We start from the raw sequence: 24,419 nt of genomic DNA on the forward strand, positions 1-24,419 counted from the left end.
AAGTGTCAGCTAAACAGCAAATGAATAACTAGCACTGTGACTGGAATGATGTTAGTCATGTTAAGGCTTTGTTAGGATCACAGTTTTAGTGCCAGGTATGGATCTCTGTGAATTCCAGAGTTACTGAGGGAATTTCACCTTCATTGTGTTTGTGAGTTCGGCACTCAACCCCAGATTGCTCCAGGGGGACCGTTCCTGCAATTAGTGCACTGCAATCTACTTTGGATGAAAGCATCTGTTACATGACAAGTAATGAAATGAGATACAAATGCCCTGTTCAAACAGGAGAAATATGGCATAACAACATGTTCAACATGCTCAGGTGTAGCAGAGATACTTGTGGCATCTGTTGTTATGGGATGTGGCATTGAAGTTTCTTTGAGTTGTACAGTCTGATTAAAGTGTTCAGCCAGCATTATACCATATAAGTGCTACCTGAATTAAAAGTGAGTTTGATTTACTGAGGTGAAGTCAGCAATAATTAAGATAAACATAAACCCAAGTGTCTATTGTCAATTTACAATTATGTTTTGACCTGTTGCAATGTTGTTAGTTCTGTACTGTCTTGATAGCGATCCAACATAATCAAATCAACTGTCTGTGTGTAACTTGAGAAACCAACCAATCAGATTTAAAGCTGTAGGGACAGTAATTACAGTAGATGTTGTAATCATTGAATTTGTACAGATTTGCTTGAATGCAGACTGTCTGAGCATTAAATGGCCCTTGAAGAAAGAACTATGGTTGGTTGCTTTTCATGTTGATCAGACGACCCCATGCTGTGTAGGGTTTTTTTCCTCAAAATAAAGGCAATGTCTACACTAAACCTTATGATGAAAGTCGAAAGTATGCATACGTGAGACTATCGGAACTATAAAACCATTCACAAAATTACTTAATCCTTTATATCTCATGAAATCTTCAGACATGTTGTTGAATAATTACGCAAGTATACTTTCCTTGAACCTGAAGGAATAATCCAGGGTAGGTACTTAAGCTCTATTGATTTTTTGCACACTGTCAGTTTTCAAAGAAAATAACCTAAAATGTATATGCAAATATTTGCATAGCAGCATTCTGTCTCATGGGTTGGCTGTATTGATAATCCAAAGAAGATGCGCGATGCAGGACAAACGAATATACAAAACTTTAAAGGGTTAGTTCACCCAAAAATGAAAATAATGTAATTTATTACTCACCCTCATGTCATTCCAAACCCATAAGACCTTTGTTCATCTTCGGAACACAAATTAAGATATTTTTGATGAAATCCGATGGCTCAGTGAGGCCTCTATTGCCAGCAATGTCACCGAACTTCTCAAGATCAATAAAGGTACTCAAAACATATTTAAAACAGGTCATGTGACTACAGTGGCTCTAACTTAATATTATAAAGAGACAAGAATACTTTTAGTGCGTCAAAAAACCTAAATAACTTTTCAACAATATCTAGTGATGGGCGATTTCAAAACACTGCTTCGAATCTTTTGTTTCGAATCAGTGGTTCGGATTACGAGTCAAACTGATTCGAAACCAAAGATTAGAAGCAGTGTTTTGAAAAAGCCCATCACTAGATATTGTTGAAAAGTTGTTATTTTGTTTTTGAGGGTGAGTAATAAACTACATTATTTTCACTTTTGGGTGAACTAACCGTTTAATAAACACTGAGAGAATGAGAACATTACACAACGTTAACACAAGACCAAGAACTGAGGAAGACTGAAGGCTTAAATACACAGGATATGGTGATTAACAGAACAGGGAACAGGTGAGACACTAATCAAGGACCAGGGTTACTAATAAAAACTCGAGCACAGGCAAAAAAGTGACACGTGTTACAATCACGCCTTCCCGGTCTCCAGTTCCCAGTATCCTCCTGTTCTCCACACCTGTCTGCACTTCCCTCATCAGTCTTCCCGCCATCTCCCCAGATTCCCAGCACCTGTTGTCCTCGTCAGCACTCCCTTTAAGTTGGACTCATTCCCTGCACTCCTTGTCAGTTCTCTTGTTTATCTTATGTGTGTTATGCTGTCTACCTGTTCCTGGATTACTAATAAAGCCTATCATTGTGGATTTCCGTACTCGCCTCGTCTATACAGCAACAACACAACACACTAAAATCTTTTTGATGCATGGTCATTCATTTACACGACAGCGCAAACTTTCGAAAACGGGTTTGAAAGTGCAAATTTTTGGTGTTATTGTCTCTGTGTAATCTATAAAAGAATGAATTTGTGAAAACGGTGACGTCATACGCATGTATATTACGTGTTCAGCCTTTAGGTGTGTAGCGTTTCTTAACACAGTGACATCGGCAACTACTGGCCTTGCATTAATAATACAGCGTTTTTAGTCGTTTTTGTGGATCCATGTGAATGGGGATTGTTTTGACAACGTTGTCATCTGTACGCGAAAAACGTAAAAAAAAAATTTGTGCATTGTTGTCGTCTAAACATATTGTGAGACTTGAAACTAAGCAAGACGAAACAGAATATGATTGTGACAATGTCAGGGACTAGATCATCTAGCATAAATATGCTACCTAATAAACATGCTAAATATAATTTTTTTTTAATGAAGATTTCTAGATAATTTAAACAACTAAAATAAATATTTTACGAAATAAGGTGCATCAGATTTCTGTTGCCCCATAGGCTTCCATTGTAGGAATCATTTTCAGTGGAAATCAAGCTTAAATTGAACTTAAAGCTACAAATAAATAAATAAAAGTTATTAATAAAAGAGTGCAAAAAAAAAAAAAAAAAAAAAAAAAAAACTATATTCCAAACCATGCCTTTACTACACTTTAATATGCATAATGATTAAAATTTTAGACTGCTAGAGGTCCAAAAGTTGCATAATGTATATTTAATGAATATTTGTGGATAATTTACTCCAGTCATGTGTATTTTACAAAATAATTAATGAAAGATAGTCCACTTTCTGTTTTTAAAACCTTTGATATACTTGCCCCAGAGATGTCCATTGATAGAATTTTTTAAAAAGAAATGAAGCTTAAATAGATGGAATATTCCTTCAAATGCTGTCCAGCCTGTGTAGATTTATTTATTTATATTTATTTGGGGGCAAAATACAACCTGCCAAAGTGTCAAGGTTATGTTAAATGTTGATATATTCAATATGGACATTAGCAAGGACAGATTTTATGACATGAAAGCATATCCATGTCACTTAAAAGCAATGCACTTGTAAGGGTGAGACATTCATAAAAATATTAATTGTTTTTGAAGAGACAGTGCTAATATGGCCTGATTTATTGTCCCTGTGAGTTCCTGTTCTGGTGGTGAAGAATTTAGCAGCTGCATCCTAATAGAAGTAATGAGAAATCCCTCTTGCTGACAAATCTATTAAAGCACCAATTTACTTTCCAGAGCTGCTGTAGGTGATATTTATGATGCAAATGTACGAGGGAGAGACAGAGCTGTCGACCAAGTCATTAACAGTAAATGTATCTGCATTTGCATTTTGAGTGTCTCAGTTTAAAGATGATTTTTAGACACCCTGAGCTTTTACCTCTTTTATATTCCCCCACAGGCTCGGTGGCAAGAAGCCCTTTAATGTCAACCTACCATAATGTAGGTTTGCTTCATGAGTGACAATGAGTTTAAAGGCAGTTTTCACACTTAGGCTGTTAAACGGCAGCTGTACTCAAGGACACTCATTTGCATATTATCACTTCACATGTTTAAAAAAATCTTAGATATTTATATATACATTTATACAGTTTCCACATAGTGATGCATTAATTTGGTAATTAAACAGCAAGTGGGTGAATGAAATATACATTACAGCAATGTGTCATGAGAACTGAAATTCTTTGCATTTAGTGTCTTTTACCATATTTCAGAAAATTTAATTAGAGTCAGTGAACTCAGAATAGACAATAAGGAGTGAAAAAATACCCAATTCAACATCACCTTAATCCCCATGATAGTTAATAGGGTTAATTAAAAAATAGAGAACAAAGACTCACACACCCATTAGCTTTTCTGGCTAAGCTCGGAGAAATATTAGAAGAGCCTGAACTTATTCGTCCATAAATAAATAATGTCGAGGGCCGCTTATGAGGGCATCTGGCTCCCCAGCCCCATATTAGCACTCAAGGGGCTATGGATCCTGATAAAGCTATTCTGCCTCCATTATGACTGCATGAAAATGAAACTGTCCATTTAGAAAGGCATTGAGAAGGTGGGGGACGTTTTAGCCATAGTCTTATTGTGTAATATCGTTCATTTTCTATTAAAATACATTTTATTTAAAGGATGAATGGCTCTAATGCAGGGTCCAAAATAAATTTAAGCTGTATTTTACATATTTTCATTATATACTGTATATAACTATTAACTATAAAGGGATGTACAGTAGCAATTTGTGGCATAGTTTTATATATATATATATATATATATATATATATATATATATATATATATATATATATATATATATATATATATATATATTTATTATAGTTTTGTTTTTTTTGTTTTTTTTCTAATTATGCCACAAGTTGCTACTGTACATCCCTTATAGTTAAGCTTATGAACTATATTACTTTGTGGGATAATTGTTTATTCAGATAACTATCAATAATAAATGTAACACTTTATAGATCATTGGTGCCTATTATCATAGTGCTCTTTTTTCAGTAGTTACGTGTGCTTACTAAGAAAATTTTAGGTTTTGTTTATTTTTATTTTGGTGGGTTAAAGTGAGAAATATTGTGTGGTTTGCCTCTAACAGTGCTCCTCAATGTCAAAACATTTGAGATGGTCAATAAAATCAAAGAAGGCGGGCTTTAGGATTCACAGAAACCCAATTTTAATGGTTAAAAGTAATGCGTTACAATATTGCATTACTCTCAAAGAAAGTAACTTAGTTACTTTTTATGTAAAGTAATCCATTCCTTTACTTTTGCGTTTTTCTCACCTGGGCTGGAACTGAAAGTTTTGTTTTTTAATAACAAAATACAAAAGTTCTATTTTTGGCACTTTTCACACCAAAAGTGAAACGATTAAGGGAATGCAAATTCACACCTGTACAATAGAGGGCGCAGCTCAAACAAATCTTTCAGCTGTGCTGCCATTACAGTTTGAAGAAGAATAGGATGCAGGAGAAGAAAGTTCAACACTCTTAATTCAGAATGAAGAAGAAAAAATACAAATTTGATGTTTATCTAGTCATTTTTGCTTATTTGTGTGGTTAAATTGGATCATCAAAGGTCAGTAGACATTGGTTAATAAAGTGAGATTAAATACATAAAGTATATTTGTGTTATTTACCATAATTATTGCAGGTTTGCATAATACTTGTGACGCGTTACCCCCAACATTGCATTAAAGCTGCAATCCGTAACTTTTTCTGGCTAAAAATGATCCTAAATCAATTTTTGAGCAAGTACATAACCAGCCAGTGTGTAAAACTATCTCCTTAGTAACCTTAGCCCGATTCACAACGATAAGCTTGTAATAATGTTTCCTAATCCAGATGGTACTGGTGGGTTTCCATGGGAAATGAGCATGCATTTGTTCGTCTTTGCATCATTACGTCACGTCTGTATCATTTATAGCCTTTTCTCACAGCAGCTGCAATAATTAAACTTATTTTGATGGCGGATTTTAATCCAGAAAGGTCCAAATGACAATCATCAGTGAAAACAGGAGATTCATCTGTATTCAAAAGCAAAAGACTTTGGACTGAGGAGTGATTACAGAAATTGAAATCTACAGGTAAGGTAACGCTAATACATACTAAATACACATAGTCACGCAATGCTGATGTTGTTAACATTAACAATTTGAGAACAAAGTATAACAATAATAATAATTTGCACGGTTTGATGCGATCCGAGCTAAGCGATCGTTAGATTTAATCATCATTGGCAGCACAATTTATTGTAATGTTTTTAATCTGTGATTCTGAAGTACAGTATCCACACCGGTGTGGTGATTGACAGCAAACATTAGATTCATTTGCGCTGAGGAGCCGTGCCGATTCACAACCCACGTAAAGATGATAATTTCACAAATAACTGCAATGGCAGGTTTCAAACAGAGATGGCGACAAAGAGGCAAAACTTACAGACTGCAGCTTTAAATAAAGAATATTACCATTATGGTCTTTTAAATAATAACACAAAATGTTCCCCCAATGTTCAAAACATGGTTACAGCCTCAGCTAAATGTTTTACAATAAAAAACAAAAACTTTTGACTAAATCTTTACACCATCACAAGAAGTTACCCCATTATGAGCATTGCAAAGATGATGACAAGAAAATATAACAGGAAACAGCAGCAATATTTAAAAGAGGTGGTGAAATGCATAAAGAGAAAAATATGTTTACCCCAGCTATCAACCTTTGTTTGGCATTATATTAATCAAGTTGTGAGAGTACGAGAGCTGTAATATGACCTAATTGACAGGTGCAGAGGCTTCATTAAATCTGAGTGAAAGCTTCAGAAGCAGCAATCAAACCAGTCAGCATCTGCTGTCATGATGAATGAATGTGTATGAGCTCGCTGCGGTGATATACATCAGCAGGGCTTGTGAAATACTGTAATTATGCACGGCCGATCAAAAGCAAGTCCATCCCTCTTTCGCACAAACACGCATGCTGTCATGATTGTTGCATGACTCTCTGAAGATGAGACTTGATCCTAAGTAACTGTGTTAGCTTGTTCTACATGCACTGGGCTTTTCAGCATATAAATGAAGAGGAGTGGAAATGCTGTTTGATTATTGATCATTCCCTTGTTTGAGAACAGAGGCAGAAAACTCTCACTGGAGTTACATACACACCAGGGTTGCACACCAAGTTCAATTCAATTCATGAATTTAAATTCAGTTAGCAAACAGGAAGCCATGTTGTATTTTGAATTGAAATTTAAAGGAATAGTAAACTAAACTTCTGTCATCATTTACTCACCCACGTGCCGTTCCCAACCGTATGAATGTCTCTTTTCTGTGGAACACACACACACACAAAAAAAAAATGCTGAATACTGTGTTGTTTGCTTCTTTCCATGCTATTATTACAATGAATGTGAACTGAAGCTTTCAAACTCCTTCAGCATCGTTACTCCAGTCTTCAGTGTCACATGATCCTTCAGAAATCATTCTAATATGATGATTTGATGCTCAAGAAACATTTCTGATTAATATCAATGTTGAAACCAGTTGTGCTTCTAAATGTTTGTGGAAATTATGATACATTTTTGAGGATTCTTTGATGAATAGAAATATAAAAATTATAAATGTGTTCACTGTCACTGTGACACTAAATTTGCAATTGAACAAATTCATTGACTTGTCATTGGGACATGGGCAGCATTAATTTTTAACCCTCTGGTCCTCTTCGTTTAGGGGTCACACTTGGCTCCTTCACGGTCAAAAGTGACCAAAGCCTTGACATGTAACTTTTTTTTGTTTTTCAGGAAAATCTATGTCATATATTTTTGTTCAATAATATTTTTTCAATTGATATTTAAAATGTTGCAGGTATGTTATGATACTATGCAATATTTATACAAATTTAATTAGCATTTTTTCCCCATTGAAAATAATACACTTTTTTTTTTCTAATATATTTTTAATTATTTTTTTCAATTAAAGCAGTATTCCATGTTAAAATAGAGACAAGGCATTTAAAATCCACATTTTTATATTTTTGAAGGTAGATTAGTGTCATCCTTTGGGAGTAAAAAAACAAAACAAAAACTTATGTAATGCCATCGTGTAACCACTAGATTCCTATATAGTTCTATATAAAGTGGATTATAAATTCGCTAGTGTTTTTTTAGACATAAATACTTTTAAGTTAAGCTGTTGAATTGTGGATTTGGATATCTACTTACACATTCTCAAAGACTACTTTTTGACAATGTTTAGATTTTAATTTTATTATTATTATTTTTTTTAAATGTTGATTTGAAGTGTCAGTTTTTGCATTAATTTTACTACAGTCAAACCTGAACACAGAGGTGGACATTTTGTTATACAAAACTTCAAAATCCAATAAATGGATGGATGTCTATTTTGTACTCTTGACATTTTAGAGTGTCACCCCTTCATTGCTGTGCACTTTTTTTCTGCACAGTGGCTGAATTGTAATTTGTACCACAAAAAGATTCTCTGGGTTATTTTTTGTTGTATTTCCCATTCATTTCCGTCATGTCGGTCATTTTTTAACGCAAAGGAGCCAAGTGTGACTACTTTTTTTTCAACCCTTTAACATATCCAAATCATATCCATGATTTTTTTTTTTTTTTTTTTCACATAGCTAATGCGACAAAAGTCACCAAGTATCTCATTCCGATTAAGTAAATTTAATTAAAAAAAAAAAAAAAGTAATTTTTGACCAAAGACGACCAGAGGGTTAAAAAACTAATTTTGCCCACATGAAACAGTCTGACAAAGACTAAGACAGACTTTAAGAATCATTTTAAATGAAACTTCCCCGGATGTTAGATGAAGTGAAACAGATTGAGTATCAATATCTTAAAGCAACTCATCCAGTATGAGGGGAGATAAAATCATGTGGCATTTGAGCTCTGCTTAACGGCTGAGAACATGAACCCCAAAGATCTATATTAAAATCAAGCTTGGGTTTGGATTGCTGTGATGGGGATCTCAGTCAAACACTGTGCTTTTGTTTCCATGCCAGATAAACTGTGTATTTGTTTCTACAGATAACATCAGACAGGAAAGTAAAGGAAATTATAGCAAGTCATCTCCAAAACAAGAACAATGGCCCCCAAAATATTTCTCTCCTGCACACTCACATTGTGTTTTCTGAGCGTGTCGTCTTCCCCCGAACGGGAGGGTTTAGAGGATGAATGTCCTGAAACAATCCTTGATGATGAAGGTGTGAAGCAGGGGAGAGGCTCATCAAGACCGCAGGGAGTCTTGTGTCCAGAAATCCCTGCAGGGGTCTCGTTTTACTGCTCGTGTTGTTCAACACTTTCTCGCCCAGTGGGCTGCGGTGATCTGGGAGGATGTCCTGCATCAATCTAAAAGCTGTCGGCCCAGTTGACCTCATCGCACCACAGGAGAGACACATCTCGGACCTCTTTATCTGTGGCCGTGCTCTGGGTGGTTTGTTCCTGTCGTATCTCTACTCTACACATCACTCTACGAAGGTAATGACAGAATCACCAGAGGAAAGTGAAACTGACACATAGGAAACGAATAGTAAGGGAATGTATTCCTGGCCTGAAACAGCCTAGCCGATAACTCAACATGAAATCAAAATAACTTCCTTAATACACAAGTGATCAGTGCATGCTGATCCAAATAATAATAATAATAATGATAAAAATGTTTGGCTTTATAATCATTCATCACAATGTAACAATTCGGTCCATCTCTGAAATGACTTTCCTAACAGCTGATGTTGCCATGGGAGGAAAATAAGTTTGACCAATATACAAACAGCTATGTGCTGTTGTAGATAATGCCTCCTTTCTAAAATCTTGATAATTAATACAATAATTTTAAGGGTTAGTTCACCCAAAAATGAAATTTCTGTCATTAATGACTCACCCTCATTTCGTTCCACACCCGTAAGACCTTCGTTAATCTTCGGAACACAAATTAAGATATTTTTTGATGAAATCCAAGAGGTATATGACTCATCCATAGACAGCAATATAATCAACACTTTCAAGGTCCAGAAAGGTACTAAAGACATGATTAAAACAGTCGACATGACTGCAGTGGTTCAACCATAATTTTTTGAGAATAATTTTTGTGCGCAAAAACAAAACAAAAATAACGACTTTATTCAACAATATTTTCTCTTCTGTGTCATTCTCATACGTTGTTTACATTCAGCGCTTCCAGGTTCTACATCAGAATGCTGACTCATTATTGGCTGGTTCCTGTGTCATCATCACACGCATGCATCACGTGATCAGCTTTGGCCAATACTGAGCCAGCATTCGGACGTAAACACGGAAGCCTTCACTGTGCTCACCTGCGTGAGGATAATGACAGGGAAGAGAAGAGATTGTTGAATAAAGTCATTATTTTTGTATTGTTTTTGTGCACTAAAAGTATTCTTGTCGCTTCATAACATTAAGGTTGAACCACTGCAGTCACAGTATTGACTGTTTTAATGATGTCTTTAGTACCTTTCTGGACCTTGAAAGTGTTGATTATATTGCTGTTTATGGACGAGTCATATACCTCTCTGATTTCAACAAAAATATCTTAATTTGTTTTCTGAAGATGAACGAAGGTCTTACGGGTGTGGAACAACAGAAATTTAATTTTTGGGTGAACTAACCCTTTAATGTTGATTTAAGGGTAATTGTGTTTCTCTGTGCTTCTCTGCTTTTCAAGGTCCCCACTGTCGAAGGTAAAGATATTAATGGGGCTTCTGCTGTAGTCATCGAAAGCATTTCCAGAGGACTATTTAAGATTTTATTAATTTCCAGTTCTAAAAAACAGAAACTTTGTACATCTAGAAATTCAGAAATTCCTCTGTATATTGAGGTTTTCCATACAGTATATGCAAATTATTTATGAACGCTTGTAATTAAATAATTATATAAACCTATCTTTGTGTTATTAAACATAATTATTGCAGGTTTGCATAATATTCTTTTATTGTTTGCATTTCACTGTTTTTATTGATTTTGAGGAATACTGAATCTGTTTTTGTGCAAGTGAGATGAGTAAATAAATGCCTGTTCACATTTAGTCTAGAACTACAATAAGCATCATGAATCGGGACAGGACAGTCAATAAATGGGAAAACAAAGTAACTTGCATTATTTTTTTGAAAAAATAACTTTAAAAATATTTTGTTGTAAATTTAAAATGTGTTACTTTACTAGTTACTTGAAAAAAGTAATCTGATTACGCAACTTGTGTTACTTGTAATGTCTTAACCCCAACAGTCCTCATTCCTTTAAATAAAGAAAATGACCATTATGGTCTTTTAAATAATTTTAGTTGATTTTTTTTTTTTTTTTTTTTTTTTTTTTTTTAGTTGTTTTAGCTTATTTTAATGCTTTGTCATATTTTAAATCATTTTAAGTTGCCTCCTTGGTAGTGTGCTGAGGCTACATAATGGGTCCAAGCTCCCTGTTTGAGAACCTTTAAAGGGATAGTTCCCCCAAAAATGAAAATAATGTCATCATTTACTCACACTCATGCTATCCATACAAATGAAAGTCAAAGGGGTCCAAAACTGTTAGGTTACCAACATTCTTCCAAATTGTGTCTTGTAGTTTGACAGAAGAAAGAAAGTGATACAGATTTGGAACAACATGAGGGTGGGTAAAAGATGACAGATTATTCATTTTTGAGTGAACTATCCATTTAAGCAAGAGCAAAAATAGAATGTGAATATGAATATGAACAAGAAGTTAATATTGAGAAACATGCTATGTTTAGTCAAAATTTGGCCAATAAGTTTGAATATTTCTCTCTACAGTGAAAAAGTTCCAAAAGATTCAAAGCTGTAAACACAGACAAATGGGATAGAAACTATGAAACACAATCAAATCAACTTTATAAGCTATCAACAATCATAACAAATAGATTTAAAACAAAGAAAAAAAAGAAAAGAAGCATTACAATTGGTAATATGTCGAGTTGCTCTTGACCTTCGACTTCTGTGTCCAAATCTTTTTCTTCACAACAATCAACTACAACTCCAGTCTGGCTCGATTTTGACGTGTGACGCCCACTTTTAGAAATCAAAATCAAGTTCAGCCCTCTCTTCTCTTTAGTTTAGAGAAATCTGTTTTCACTTTCACCTTACCTTCAGTGACAGGTGAAAAATGCAGTAGTGAAAAAGCAAAAAGAGAGCCTGTAAACTTTTCACAGGCACACAATACACTCCAATCAAAAATCTCAAAAGTACGCCTTCAAATAACCTTTAGAAAACAGCCAGCATCCCTGTAATTGAGGCTCATCTCCACAAGTCTGTAAATATGCAGTTGCTCGGGCTCTTTTTGATAATCTGCAGCTGTAAACAGCATCACATTGGTGACCTTTAGCAGGGTTTGTTGTGTGCATGTTAAACCCAAGGTCCTCTGCCTCTCACTCTGATGCTCCTATGCTTGGCTCTGAATAGTGGCCCTCTATGTCTAGCCTTGGAGGAATCAATTACTATCGATTTTCTTACAAAGTTCTGTTCACTCTCCAGGGCCAAGTCAGAGAAAGGGGACAAAGGGGATGAAAACCACTGGTGAATTACTAAAGTAACCTACTTTACTGCGGGAGAGAGAAATTATTGAGTGCAAACAAGAAGAACACAGTACGACGGACAAGGTGATTGTACGTAAATGACGCCATCTGTGCCACTTAAAACTTCTAGTCGTATCGGAGCGGAGTGTAACCACAGGTTCCTCCGTGTGACTGCTGTCTACCTCTCTTTGTTATGCCACGGGAAGAGATCCAGACAATGTCTGACTTCTTGTACGATTGGGAAACCAAAGAGAACAGCAGCAGTGTCCAAGAATACTAAAAAGAGCTGTAGTTCTCAGCTGACAATAACATGGTCTAGTTAAAGGGATATTTCAACCCTAAAATACATAAAATTCTGACATTTACTCACCCTCATGTTGTTCCAAACCTCTATGACTTTGTCTTCTGTGGAAAACAAAATAAGATATTTTGAAAAATGTTCACACTGCTCTTTTCCATACATTAAAAGTTAGTGAGAACTCTGTAGTATGTGTATCTCATTCATGTATTTGCATAGTCAAACTTTGTGCCTCGTAACTCTGCTGAAAAAAATCACTACTAGACCTATGCTAGACCAGCACTACTAGCATAAATCAGGACCAATATGGAATTCATGCTGGTTTATGCATCAAGGGAAGGAACAGGATTTCACTAAACAATTATTTATGCCGAAATATTATTGCAATATCGATAGAGATTCTGAAAAAAATAAAAAAATTATTTAGAATAAGTATTCATCATCATAACTATGATTCATCATAATTCATCATAACCGTTTTCTTTTCTTTTTTGGTCAATGAATCACTCTCAAAATGCGAGTGTAGGGAGGTAGAGAGTTTGTAATCATAACTCTACAAAAGTGTACAGACAGAACTCACTGGGTGAAATTACTTTTTTGGGGGGTGGGCTGAATGTCTTACTTTCGTCTGTCATCTCCTCCAACATGATTTTGTGCGACACTCTGTATCTAAATACGCCTACATGGTGAAAAACAATATGTGAAAGAGTAGAATATACATATTCACTGTATTCAAAAATGTTAGGCAAGTACCCAGATGACAGATATGCATATGATGGACACTTTACTATCCCATGAGGCCACAGGAGAGGATTTATGAATGGAAATGAAACAAGTAGGTCACATGACAATGATGACATGGCGAATGCCGTACATCCAGATTACATTCATACTACACACATTCATGTTAAGACGAACATACTTTTTTAACAGTCATAAAGTAATTGCTTATTCAAAAGAAGCATCTACTCAAGAGACTATGCAATTTCAAATGCAACAACTGCGTCATCTTTTTGTTTTATGATGAGTGTCAACCAGCGTTAAAGGTGCAATGTGTAAAATTTGGAAGGAACTATCGAAAGAAATGCAATATAATATACATAACTATGTTTTCAGTGGTGTATAAAGACTTTTCATAATGAACCGTTATGTTTTTATTACCTTAGAATGAGCCATTTCTATCTATATACACCGTAGGTCCCCCTCCATGTCAAGTTGTCATTTTGCACTGGCATGTTTCTACAGCAGTGGTTCTCAACCTGCGGCCCGTCACGAGTGCAGATGCGGCCCGCGATATGCCGACCACAATTAAAAAAATAAATTATAGTTTTACAATCTATTTTTGTTTTTAAATTTAAATTAAAATGGATTAAACAAATATAAATTTGAGCTATAATGTTATAATGTTGTATAAAATAATTTTGGTGGGCATTTATTGTTTTTAGACAAGCGCAGACCTATATGTACTGACGCAATTACGCACTTAACGAACAAGCGCGCGCTTTGGCAGAATTCCAACAGTAGCCATTATTTTTGTAAACAGAAGGTGTTTCTCAATGTCAAGGATACTTCCTTGGCAGGACTGGTCCTTCCAAGTCACTTCCTTCAGAGGCTAGGCGAGGCTCCTCTTTAGCATTCGGAGAACACGTAAATGGAACAGACTAGCAAGTGCACGTCATTACATCAGTGATTACACAGCTATCACTTCTGAACATTAAATAATTTGCTTCTCACCGATATCCGTTTGCCGCGGTGTCTCTCCCCCCGGTAAACAGCTGCTTTTCTACACGGAGACGTATGAACGCCTCCATTTGTTCCTTGGTCCCTGTTAAAAAAGATGAGAAAGCTATGAATAACGCTGTGAATGGTATAATGGTATAATATTAACGTTAAATTACTTTGGACAACTTAACTAGTTATTTATAAAAGAAATGCCGGTGACGGCAACCAAGCTAACAATTGTTAAATGACGGTCCGGTTCAGTTAGCCATCAATAACGTAATTTGTATTCGTATAATTTATAATATCAATACGGTAGTAATTTGTACTGGCATTTAAACCTTAAACTTTATTTATCTGACATATTTACTACAATTATAACAAATGTTTGGTAACGTAAATATACTTACATTTGAAAGCATTTTGCCCGCTAATGTCCGACATTTTTTGTAAATTTTTTGAACAAGATCGCAAAGCTGCGCGCATAGGATTGTGGGTGATTTGAGAGCGCGAAGAGTGCAAAGGCTACACATATGCATCCTTTTCTGTATATGGGATATTTTTCGAACGAAGGACTCAGTCCTTGTTTGAAAATCCGAGGATCCTTGACATTGGAACAGTCCTTCGACGGATGCCGATGACGTAGTATCCTCGAAATTCTGGCTTCCGAGGATCCTTCCTTGACATTGAGAAACGCCTACAGTACCTCAGAGATTAAATGTTTTTGTAGGCCAACCCGGAAGTTAGCGGCGCACGGGTTTCCTCGATCGAAAGCCTATGCATTTTTCCCATAGACTTTTGGAAAATCGCAGAAAATAAGCTCTGTGTTTAACAAAGGGTTATGACACTTACACGTTTTGTCTATCAAGATAATCTTTACAAGTTAACACAACATTATAGATTTTGAAGCCTAAATAAAGTGGTCAGATATAAAAGGCTAACAGTAGGCTATAAACGGACTACAGCACACCGTGGTCGCGGATCAACGTCGTCACCACCAAGCTTCCTCAAACTTTATTAAGAAAACAACTTTATTTAAAAACATGCTCACTGATTATGATCTGCACTGTTATTAATACTTATCCACTTTTTCATGAGAAATGCTGTCCAAATGTCCCGTTTTTAATGACGTCTAAAGTCCCCGCCAAAGGAAGTAGTCCCTTTTAGCAACTTGTTAGCAACCACCGATTTTAAGACACAGTAAAAGTTTAAAAAAATCACAAGTGGGTTATAACTGGTGTGTTTTATGTCATAGATCAAAACGTGAAAGTATTTAGAGGCTTTGTTAACCACAGACCTTTTTTCAGGCGATTTAGCAAACACCCATTCAAAAAGCCCATAGACTTCGGGGCGATGGAACCGGAAGTCCTGAAATGATAACTCGCTTCCGGGTTTTGCCTACAAAAACACGTCATGCCTGAGGTACTCTATTTAGGGATCAAAATGGTCAAATTTGTTATTAGAGGAGAAAAACGAAATGAGGAACATACAATGAAGGAACACGTGCAAACAAGAAGAGTTGTAGCATCAGCATCAAAGGTAAGAAGAATGGAAGAATCAGTTTGCTGTCAATGAGCGACATTGGCAGCCTTCCTGTTTGCTCTGTAGTAAAGTAGCCTACTTGACATTTGCAAAACCTACAATTTCAAAAAGACATGTGAATTCGATGTGTTTGTTTGATGTACTTGTATTTTAAATCAATAAAAATAACCGCATCAGCCGCACCGCAGCTGGAATGAGCCCAACTCGGCCGCGGTGTGCTGCGACGTCGCAGAAAAATAGAAACTTTTTCTAAAATGGAATACGGAAAGCGGAAGCACATGCAAGGCGATCATTTGTGTTTATAAACCATATACAGTTGTATTTTTTTTTTTTTTCGAAAATGACCAATCGTTTCGCTAGAAAAAAACTCTTATTCCTCATCTGGTATTGTTTAAACCCCTTTGAAGCTGCACTGAAACTGTCATTTTGACTTTCAACCGTCTGAAGGCCATTGAAGTCCACTATAAGGAGAATAATCCTGGAATGTTTTCATCAAAAACCTTAATTTCTTTTCAGCTGAAGAAAGAAAGACATGAACATCTTGGATGACATGGGGGTGAGTAAATTATCAGGAAAATTTATTTGAAAGTGAACTAATTCTTTAATCAAACATTTTTCTAATACAAATAATTTCAAATTCCATTTTTTTTTCTAACTAAAAGCTATCATAGCGTCAGAAAGCTTGAAATAAAGAGCATAAAATGTACGGTTTTGTAGCACCTTTACAGGTGAAGCTCAACAGCATCCATCTCTATTCACGTTCACTGTAAATAATAAAAAAAAAAAAGTAAAAAGAAAGTCATGCGTGTTTGTAATAAAACGAGGATGAGTAAAGGATGACAGAATTGTCATGGTTTGGGTGAACGAACCCTTTATCTAAAGTTTTCCAGATAATTTAACAGCAATTATTGTTGGTCATATTGAAACAATTCTCACTTTTTCCTGTCGCTCTAATGAGAGCAGTGCATTATCTTTCTTAGCGCAGTCGCGGTTAGAGGTCAGCATGAGCACAAGGGGGCCTCTGTTGATCGGTATTCAACACATTTTTCATCATTTCATCGTCCCTCTGCCCTTGACTATAGAGGCACGGCGTAAAATGAAAAATTTGCATCTCAAAGGTAAATAAGCATAATTTGATGGTCTTGTTTATTTTCATTGCCTTCACTGAGGTTAGATGTGAAACAGTTGGGAGCGTTTAGGAGTTGTTTTTGAAAGGTTTGTTCCCTATACATCTCACATCTGGCTAAAGAAGATATCTTGATCAATGTTAAGTGTTCAATTAAACCACTAGTCAGGCAAGTGCGTACTTACTTCACAAGAGAAGCAAAGAACTGAAGCGCAAGGCTTACAAGGCAGATTTAAGGCTTTAGAGTTTCAGGTTTCGACGGATGCAGACTGATGCCACAGACACTGGAACGCTGCAGGGGACTAGAGCGGAAGTGACAGATGATATCACCTCACGGACTGAGCTCTAATGGCCTGTGAATGACTCTCACACTTCTCACCACTAACTGTCGTAATTAGCCAACACAATCGGGCCGAATGGCGATGAACACTCTTCATCTGGCCTGTAAAGACTCGAGCGCTGAGCAGACTGCAGATGGAGCTGGGGAGGAGTAGATGCCAGCGGCAGCGAGTGTGGAGGTGAGGTGGCAGATGTTAGTTAAAAAGGTATGAGATTGTGATCATAGTCAGCTGAGTGGGATTTGCAGAGATGCAGTGGACACAAACGTTGAATGAAAAGTGAGCTGCCTACCTTACAAAGAGTAAAGGTTTAGCTGGTTAGCTTTTTTGGAAGCTCCACATTAGCTCCTGCTGGTAGATGTAGTAACTACACCATCTGGGGGCAAAAAGTATCGTTCTCCACTGATGGCAATTCAAAAGTAGCTGTATTCTGATTAAATCATTTTAAAAATATGATTAAGTGCACATTAAAAAAAAAAATAGCATATTTATTTATAAAGGTATTCATATTTATTTATAAAGGTGGATTTATTATATGAAAAAATATATAATGAAAATACATTACAATGTATTCAGTATAATACAATAATTGCGTTAGTTGTGATATTTATACACAAACTTTTTGTTAGATGCGATTTGACAGCCCTAACAAGTTGTTAGGGCTGTCAAATCGCATCTAACAAAAAGTTTGTGTATAAATATTTACAAACATTTATGTTAGATGCAATTAATCAATTTGACAGCACTATTATGTTTATAAAATTAGCCAAAATTATGAATATTCTCTATATTATTATTATTATTTTTGCCATTAAGATTCAGCTGAAAAGTTCCAGATTCATATCACTCACATGGACGTCTGCTATATAGCATTTTAATGTGGATTAAATGTTTTAGTGCAAAAAAAAAAGAAAAAAAAAAGATGGATGGATGGATGGAAAAATAATAAATCTTAACTTATTAAAGTGTTAAGCCATTGCAGGTTGTGTGTGTATATTATATATATAATATATATATTAATAAATATATATATATATATTTTTTTTTTAGTTTTGCAACATTATAAATGTCTATACTGTCACTTTTGATTAATTTAAAGCATCCTTGCTGAATATTTCTTTAATTTCTATCAAAAAAAACAAAAAAAAAAACTGATCCCAAACTTTTGAACGGTAGTGATGTTACAAACACTTTCTATTTCAGATAAATGCTGTTCTTTTGAATTTTATATTCATCAAATCCTGAAAAACAAAAACAAAAAAAAAACAACTGTTTTCAACATTGATGATAATAATAAATGTTTCTTGAGCTGCAAGTCATCATATTAGAATGATTTCTGAAGGATCATGTGACACTGAAGACTGGAGTAATGATGCTGAAAATTCAGCTTTGATCACAGGAATAAATTACATTTTAAAATATATTATAATAGAAAACAGTTCTTTTAAATTGTACAAATATTTCACAATATTGCTATTTTTGCTGTGTTTTGGATCAAATAAATGAAGCCTTGGTGAGCAGAAGAGACTTTTTTTTAAAAACATTAAAAAAATCTTACCATTCAAAAAACATTTGATGGTAGTATATATATGTATATATATATAACAAATAATAATTATTATATAGTTTGCTTATATTGTCTAAAAATGCTCTTTGAGATGCAGCCAATAGTCACAATTTTATAACTGGTTAGGCGTTTCCAAATCTCAAACTAACAATAAACAGAAAAGCTATTAACTTTATGGCAAAACATAAAATGCCACAAAGAACAAAACTGTATCAATGAGGTTCCTCCAATCTGTAACTCATTTATGGATTAAACGGTGCAAAGAGCACTTTAGGTGAGCCTCTATCTAGACTGTGTAAATTAATATCGCAGATGTTAAATATTCAGCATTGCATTTGCACTTAACACCCAGAGCACTTGCCAGACCTCAAAAATAGCTGCTAATGATAACACTCAGAAGAACTGGGCTGTTCACGAACACAAATGGTTGTCAGAATCTGTAATATGGAGAGGGGAAAGCGATGCTGTTTTTAAAAAAGGTAAACAGAAAAGGCGAGAATTGAGAGGAGGGAGTCTGAAATGCAGCAAACTGTAATGTATTAGGTCTGCCGGTGCTTTTGAACACCTTACCGATGCAGTTTGTTTAGAGACAGCTTTTTCACCTCTGCTGAGCAACGAGAAAACGGAGTGAAGTTCAGCTAAAAGCAAACAATAAATATTGTAGTTGTCCCTGGAGGTTATGGATGCTGAGGGAGGGATAAGCCCTCAGAAACGTTTGCTGGGGTTGAAGCCTATATCGCGGCCTCAAATGAAATAATAGCCGTGTTTTTCTGCAGTGCAAAAGCATTTGGACTGCTATTAAAGCAAACACAAAGAACACTGTCTTTTCTCAGAATGCGAGATTAAATGTAAACATGCACCTGCCTTATGAAAAAATTAATACATTGGAGCTGATGCACTAATTTAATTTAAAGACACATTTAGCACATGAGAACTGCAAGGCTTTATTTTAAACCCCCCTGTTTACATTCACTTAAGACATGACTGTTTACACATTCACGCAGAATGATTCATTTGGTTAATTTCGCTTTAACTATAAGCGCTTTATAAATACATAAATCGCTGGGTTAGTCGCCAATTTTCAGAAGTGCGGAGAAAATAAAGGGACAGTCTCCAAAAAAATGGCCTTTGTTTTACTCCTAACAGGAAATCTACTGTCACAGCATATTTTTAAAAGGAAGGTGGCAAGCTCCATCTTGTGGTCAACATTGGATATTACAGTGCTTGATGCAAAGAAAAGATCAAAGCTAAGCAAATAAAATGATTCAAAATAACCATTTCGAGTACAAATTTGAGGTTAGACCTCTAATACAGGTCTATATTTTTATTATTTTTTAATCATAATTCAACCGCCAACTTACATTGGGGGAGACAATGTTATGAATACAAATGATTCATCAAAGAAATGCATTATTTAAAATAATAATACAAAAAAACCCATAAAAAATAAAAGTGCATACACATAAAACATACAAATAAATTAACAAAAAGCATTTGACACAGTCTCATGCAACCAAACATTTACATGGTTTATTATTATTTTCCTCTTTTGGTTGACTTAGACTGACGTTTGTATAATAAAATGACAGCCCAAGTTATAAGCCCACCAAAGCGGGTCCCAGTTCGTGAATAATACATGAAAACTGCTCTGGGCCAAAATCATTCCAGTGTGTAAACCAAGAGCACGCATATATCATAAGACTGATACAGCTTCATTATAATGATAAAGTCATCCGTCCTATCCAAACGCTTGATAAGACCATGTCATATTAGCACTTCAGCCACTGAAAATATCCCATATGCAACAAGACTTAGAAAGGGTAATAGCACTTCTCTGAATTCATGGTCCGAGAAATTCACAACTCAAGACATGGAATGACATGAAAGACAAAATGAATGTAGTGTTTAGTGTATCAGCATTTCAAGCGATGCGGGAATTGTGTGCACTGAATGAATGCTGATGATAAAGGTCAATATAAGATACGACACTCCCTACAAACTACATGTGAAAGCATGACCAGAACACATCACGCCAGCGAAATGTGAAAAATCAAAATAGGTCTGACTATAAAAATATTTAAAAAACTAAATTCATCACATGGAAACAGGGAGGTCATTCCCTAAAGAACAGCTTATGAATTAAAATAATAGTATCATTAATAATAATAAAAAAGATAGTGTATAAAAGGAAAAAAAAAAAAGCATGAAAATGCAATGCCAATTGCAAATTTTTGAATACATATAGTTAAAGCTAATAATTTATGCTCTCATATTGCAATATTTAAGAAATCAAAATTGACAAGTGTGCAAAAAAGCATTAAAAAGAAAATTTCATGCCGTTTTCGTTTTTTAAAAAAGCACATTGATAACCAGACTTGTTTTGTTTAGCAACAGTCACTTGCATAGTTAAGTGCATGCGTCAATGTAATCATGCAATACTGCTTTGTACAAATACTTTTTCAGTGCACACACAATATGGGCCTGTTGCAAAAAAAGGGTGGAAAGCGTGCTACACATTAGGTTCATTGCTAAAGTATCTATTTTAAGATATAGTGTGCTAAAAGGGAAGGGTTTCTGAGACCAAAATGCAGCATGAAAATGAGAACGGTTCAACAGTGGCGTCAGCACCACTTGGATTAATGTTTTAATTACAGGGCAGCAAGCTGAACAGTGGCCGACGTAATGACACCATTATGCAAATGTAACAATAATGACTTGTTTAACCTTACATTTCTCCTGTCATATATAACATTTTGAATTAGTCCAAATGAACTTGTCTGAGCTTACTCGAGATGGAAATATATTTAGGTGAACTCTATGGTGTTGACAAGTATGTAAAATAAAGTTGTTTCTGCAGAGCCATTTTGACTGGGTATTAAATCTTAAACTCTTGGCACAAAAAAGAAAAAAAAGAATTAAAAATGAAACCCCATTATCATGGTGAGGCTTTACAATCCTGAAAAATATTTTGATTTAACATTGATTAAATGTTTTTCATTACTATTGCATATGCACAGTATTTATCTTTAAAATCATTTTTCTCTAAAACAGCAACATTCCCAAATAGAGAATGTCAATATTATCTGTTCTCCTACAAAGTGTTGAAAACTATTGCACTGGTTGTCCACAGATAAATATGGAGATAAAAACCGTTGCACGAGGGTTCAACTCCAGCACACTCAAGCCAAATGAAAACTGCTCATATATGTTGGCATTGGATTTGGCGGGCATGAAATGGTTCAAGTATGATTATGTGGCTTTCAAAATTTCATTATAAAAACAAAGATATACAAAACAATTTCATGCAGGGCTTACACGGCCTCCATTAATATCCAGACAAGGAGATCACACAGCATTTTTCTGGCATAAACTGAATAGATTGAGTTTAAAGATTGTCCTCCACTAATTTACCAATCGAAAGATCACATTCATACAGCAACAATTCAGCTATCGGCACATTTCTTAGGGCAGTAATGCTACTTGAACACTTGTAACTGCTCTCGAGTACAAAAGGAAAGAGTTGGGGTAGGAGAGCAGCCTTTGAGAGGTACCAATGAGATCATTCACTGCTGAACCCCATAGTGTACAGCTTCAAATTCGGCCAAGTTTCATGATGTAACTCTTCTTGATCTCATACTGTATCAGTGCCAGGGGAACACTGGACTGTAAATAGCACCAAGTGTAGATGTGGAGTGAATTGGTACAGTACTCCAAGGAATATCGCAAGAATCTAATTTCATCATAAGTGACTTGTCTAAAGACAAAAAAAAAGGTACCAAGTTAAAAAGTATTGTACATATTATCCATTACATCTAAGCATTATTTGAGGGAGAAAAAATATGTACAAAGTGCTAAGTTAAAACATTCCTATTCAGAGTCATGAACAGTAGTAGATTCATATACCGTACCCTGCCAGAGGCAACGACTTGGTTCCATGGCAGGATAGAAAGGCGCTTTCTGATAATTTACATATTTTCTTTGAGAAAAAGTAAAATACAGGTATATACTATATACTTTATATTCTTCATAGGCACATCAAAAAATAGCTGCATTACAGAAAATAATGGAACGGCTATTAAAATTTCATTGAGGCGTCTGTGTTGGCCGTGCAGAGGATTGCATGCTGGAAGAAAGCTTTCTAGAGGATGCCATCTTTTCAAGTGGCCTCTTCCCATTGATGGGAGACTGGAGATTAGTCTCAGAATTGGAAGACTTGGACTTGCCTACTGGTAAGAGAGAGCGCTTGTTAGGAGTGGAGGTCTTCGAGGACTCTTTCTCATCAGTGGCAGCCTTGCTGGAGCGTGGCTCCGGAGAGACCTGCTGGGAAGAGTTTTCCGAGCCTTCGCCCTCGTCAGCATTGAGTTTGTTCTGGCTGCAGGACTTGGCAGACCTCTCGACAGCCTTCTTGGCGAGAATCGTGGTCTTGCCCAGATCGGCAGACCGCCGAGTCTCTTTCTGCCGAAGCGCGCTCTTGAAAAACGAGAGTCCCTTATCCTCGGATTTGCTGCTGCGGCGGAGGTCTCTCGAGGAGACGCTTGGGGAGCGCAGGCTTGTGACTGAGGAGCTACTGCTGGAGCTCCTCACCGCCTTCCTCTCGGGACGGCTTCCCTCGGCAGTTCTAGGTTGGGATGGCCGTGGGGTGCCACTGACTCTTGACTTGTCTGCAAGGGGACTGGTGTGGGACAAGTCCTTGCTGGAGCCTCTCTCCACCAACTTCTTCTTGCCAGAGTTTCTCTCAGCCACCGAAGAGCTCTTCTTGGATGTGGGCGATGGAGAGGCAGAGGATTGGGGTGTGGAAGCAAGGGACGGCTTCCCCTTTGTGCATCCTGACACTGGAGATTCCTGTGCCTTCAAGGACTCTTTCCTTCTGGAGGGCGTTCCTGAAGGTGTACCCTTTGTACTCTTGGGAGAATCACTCTTCTCTTTTAGATTGGTCGCTTTGGTGCCCTTTGCTTGAGGGCTGGAAGACACTTGGGAGGATGGAGATTTCGTTACAGAAGAGGTGCTCTGGCGCTTCTTGGAGGGCTTTTCTTGGTCTCCCTTGGTCTTGGTGGAGCTCTTCTTGCTGGCGGACCCTTCTGCTTTCTTCTCTGACCCAGAGCTCTTATGCTTCTGCTCTTTGGAGAGCACTCCGAGAGTATTCTGGTCCACAGCATTAATCTGGTTGTTGTTGTCAATGGGCTCACCTTTAGAGCTCTTTCTGTCGGCCTGCGTTGGAGCTCTACAATAGGCATCGTCTAAGATCCTTTTCCCACTACTGTCATCACTACCATTACCCTCCATCATGGCCAGCGGGGCCTTACTGCTGGGCTGACGCTCATGTCTGCTGTAGCCTCCGAAGCAGGATGTGGATACTTTGTCGTCACAAGCTTCTCCTATCCTTTCTAGAGGAGGGGAGGAACGCGAGTCCAAAGAAAATCGTGAGGGCGAGTTGGATCTCATTTGTAGTTTTGTTGACAGAGACCAGGAAGGTTTCATCCCATTTTCACTGAAAGCCAGAGGGCTGGTAACCGATGATCTAGATGACAAGCTCTGCCGCTGAATGCTTCTCACGAAGGGCCGCGTTGAAAATCCTCCTTAACAAAAAGGACAGAGAGATTTAAACTAATGT

At 36.3% G+C, this 24,419-nt stretch overlaps 1 protein-coding gene and 1 long non-coding RNA gene across 3 annotated transcripts in view; both read right to left on the reverse strand.

The window, feature by feature from the left end:
• Positions 1-11,544: 11,544 nt before the first annotated feature.
• Positions 11,545-14,516, reverse strand: LOC125249972. Its single transcript, XR_007180702.1, has 3 exons — positions 14,251-14,516; positions 13,139-13,195; positions 11,545-12,623 (listed from the first exon to the last, which is right to left on the reverse strand). It is a non-coding gene; the product is annotated as an uncharacterized LOC125249972 (long non-coding RNA).
• A 5,582-nt stretch (positions 14,517-20,098) lies between these two features.
• The window catches only part of usp31 (ubiquitin specific peptidase 31), a 37,129-nt gene continuing 32,808 nt past the window's right edge, over positions 20,099-24,419 (reverse strand). For both annotated transcript variants that reach the window (XM_048193487.1, XM_048193477.1), the window contains one exon: positions 20,099-24,384. In XM_048193487.1, the coding sequence (XP_048049444.1) occupies positions 22,892-24,384 (1,493 nt within the window). In that variant the 3' untranslated portion in view covers positions 20,099-22,891. The remainder of the gene's footprint in view (positions 24,385-24,419) is intronic.

The sequence above is a fragment of the Megalobrama amblycephala genome, linkage group LG1 (assembly GCF_018812025.1).
Source record: "Megalobrama amblycephala isolate DHTTF-2021 linkage group LG1, ASM1881202v1, whole genome shotgun sequence".
Classification (NCBI taxonomy): Eukaryota; Metazoa; Chordata; class Actinopteri; order Cypriniformes; family Xenocyprididae; genus Megalobrama; species Megalobrama amblycephala.